Raw genomic sequence first — 1860 nt, forward strand, 5'->3', positions numbered from 1 at the left:
TCCTCCTCCTCCTCCTCCTCCTTCCTCGCCCGGGAGCTCACGTCTCGAGGGGCAGCACGTGGGGCCCCGAGATGGAGTAGCGGTAGATAAACATGAGGAACTTGCGGAAGACGTCGAAGAAGGGCCAGTGGGAGAGGACACAGATGCTCTTGCGGGTCTGCAGAGAACGTCCAGGCACGGGCCGTCGATCCACCACGCTCAACAGACCCAACCGCAGGCTCTGCTTCTCCGACAGCCGCTCCCGGGGAAACGCCTCGTGGAACTGGATGGCCGCCCCGTAAACCTGGGGAGGAAGGAAGGAGGTTGGAGGGTGGAAGAACCAACCCCAGCACCATCATCACCATCATCACCATCACCACCAACATCATCATCACCACCACCACCACCACCATCATCACCACCACCATCATCACCACCATCATCATAACCATCACCACCATCACCACCACCATCACCACCACCAGCACCACCGACTGCTGACGGCGTAGAATAAAAGCCATCACCAGGCAGTAGCTGATTGGCAAAATATTCACCTGCTACATGCCTCTTGCCCCACGTGACTCCAGAAGTGACAACAAATTATCCCAAGCAAGAGCGAGGGAGCACCATCATCACCATCATCACCATCACCACCAACATCACCATCACCACCACCACCACCACCATCACCACCACCATCATCATCACCATCACCACCACCATCATCATCACCACCACCATCACCACCACCACCAACATCATCATCACCACCATCATCACCACCACGACCATCATCATCATCACCACCACCATCATCACCACCATCATCATAACCATCACCACCATCACCACCACCATCACCACCACCATCATCACCACCATCACCACCATCACCACCACCATCACCATCAGCATCATCATCACCACCATCATCATCACCACCATCACCATCACCACCATCATCACCATCACCACCACCATCACCACCACCACCATCACCACCACCATCACCATCACCACCAACATCATCATCACCATCACCACCACCACCATCACCACCACCACCACCACCACCATCACCATCATCATCACCATCACCATCACCACCACCACCACCCTTAAAAACTCAACCTGGACATCCCCCCCCCCTTCTTTTGCCCCATCTTGCCTTGTCCCCCGAAGCGCCGGTCAACACGAAGGTGGAGAAGACGGGCAAGGGGTACTTGGTGTCGGCCGGCCAGCTCTCGATGGTGGCCCCCATGGGCAAGCAGAAGACGGGCACCGAATCGGGGAGGGGAAAGGCCTCGCTGTCCTGCTCGGGGTAACGTCCCAGGAGCCCTGGATGGAGGGAGAAGATGGAGAAGAAGGAGCTTGTCCACCATGGGGTGGTGGTGTTGACCCCTCACCCTTCATCTCCTAGGAGAACCCCCTCAACCTGCTTCGTAGACCAACGTGTTGGCCTTGGCCATGGCGATCTTGTAGCACAAGAAGAGGGCAGGACCCCACTGCAAAAAGAGAGAGACTTGGGGGTCAGTGTGGGGCAGAGACATCCCGATGGTGATAAAAAGTAGGAGGGACAACCCCATAAACCCTCCTGAGATACCCACCATGCTGGTGTTGAGGTTCTTGTCCACCCGGCAGAAGGTGTGGGGGGTGCTCTCCCCTTTGCTGGGCATGATGAGGCAGATGTCGGTGACCCCCAAGGTGTTGTGGCCGTGGGGCTCGGCCGCCCGTCTATAGGTCAGGAAGGTCCTTTGGTGGCCGGGCCCCCCAGAATTGAGGTTGGCCGAGCGGCTGTAGGGCGTGGTGTCCAAGATCTTGTAGCCCGGTTTGGGGCGGTCCTTGCCCTCGTAGTGCACCCTATTTTTTTTTTTTGGGGGG

At 57.3% G+C, this 1860-nt stretch overlaps 1 protein-coding gene across 2 annotated transcripts in view; it reads right to left on the reverse strand.

The window, feature by feature from the left end:
* Positions 1 to 6: 6 nt before the first annotated feature.
* Positions 7 to 1860, reverse strand: part of LOC106900535 (DENN domain-containing protein 4B-like) — a 10230-nt gene continuing 8376 nt past the window's right edge. For both annotated transcript variants that reach the window (XM_014962629.1, XM_014962628.1), the window contains exons 3-6: positions 1587 to 1839; positions 1415 to 1484; positions 1148 to 1317; positions 7 to 283 (exon numbers count right to left, since the gene is read on the reverse strand). In XM_014962629.1, coding sequence (XP_014818115.1) covers positions 38 to 283; positions 1148 to 1317; positions 1415 to 1484; positions 1587 to 1839 — 739 coding nt within the window. In that variant the 3' untranslated portion in view covers positions 7 to 37. The remainder of the gene's footprint in view (positions 284 to 1147; positions 1318 to 1414; positions 1485 to 1586; positions 1840 to 1860) is intronic.

This window comes from Calidris pugnax, unplaced genomic scaffold (assembly GCF_001431845.1).
Source record: "Calidris pugnax isolate Ruff unplaced genomic scaffold, ASM143184v1 scaffold2464, whole genome shotgun sequence".
Taxonomy (NCBI): domain Eukaryota; kingdom Metazoa; phylum Chordata; class Aves; order Charadriiformes; family Scolopacidae; genus Calidris; species Calidris pugnax.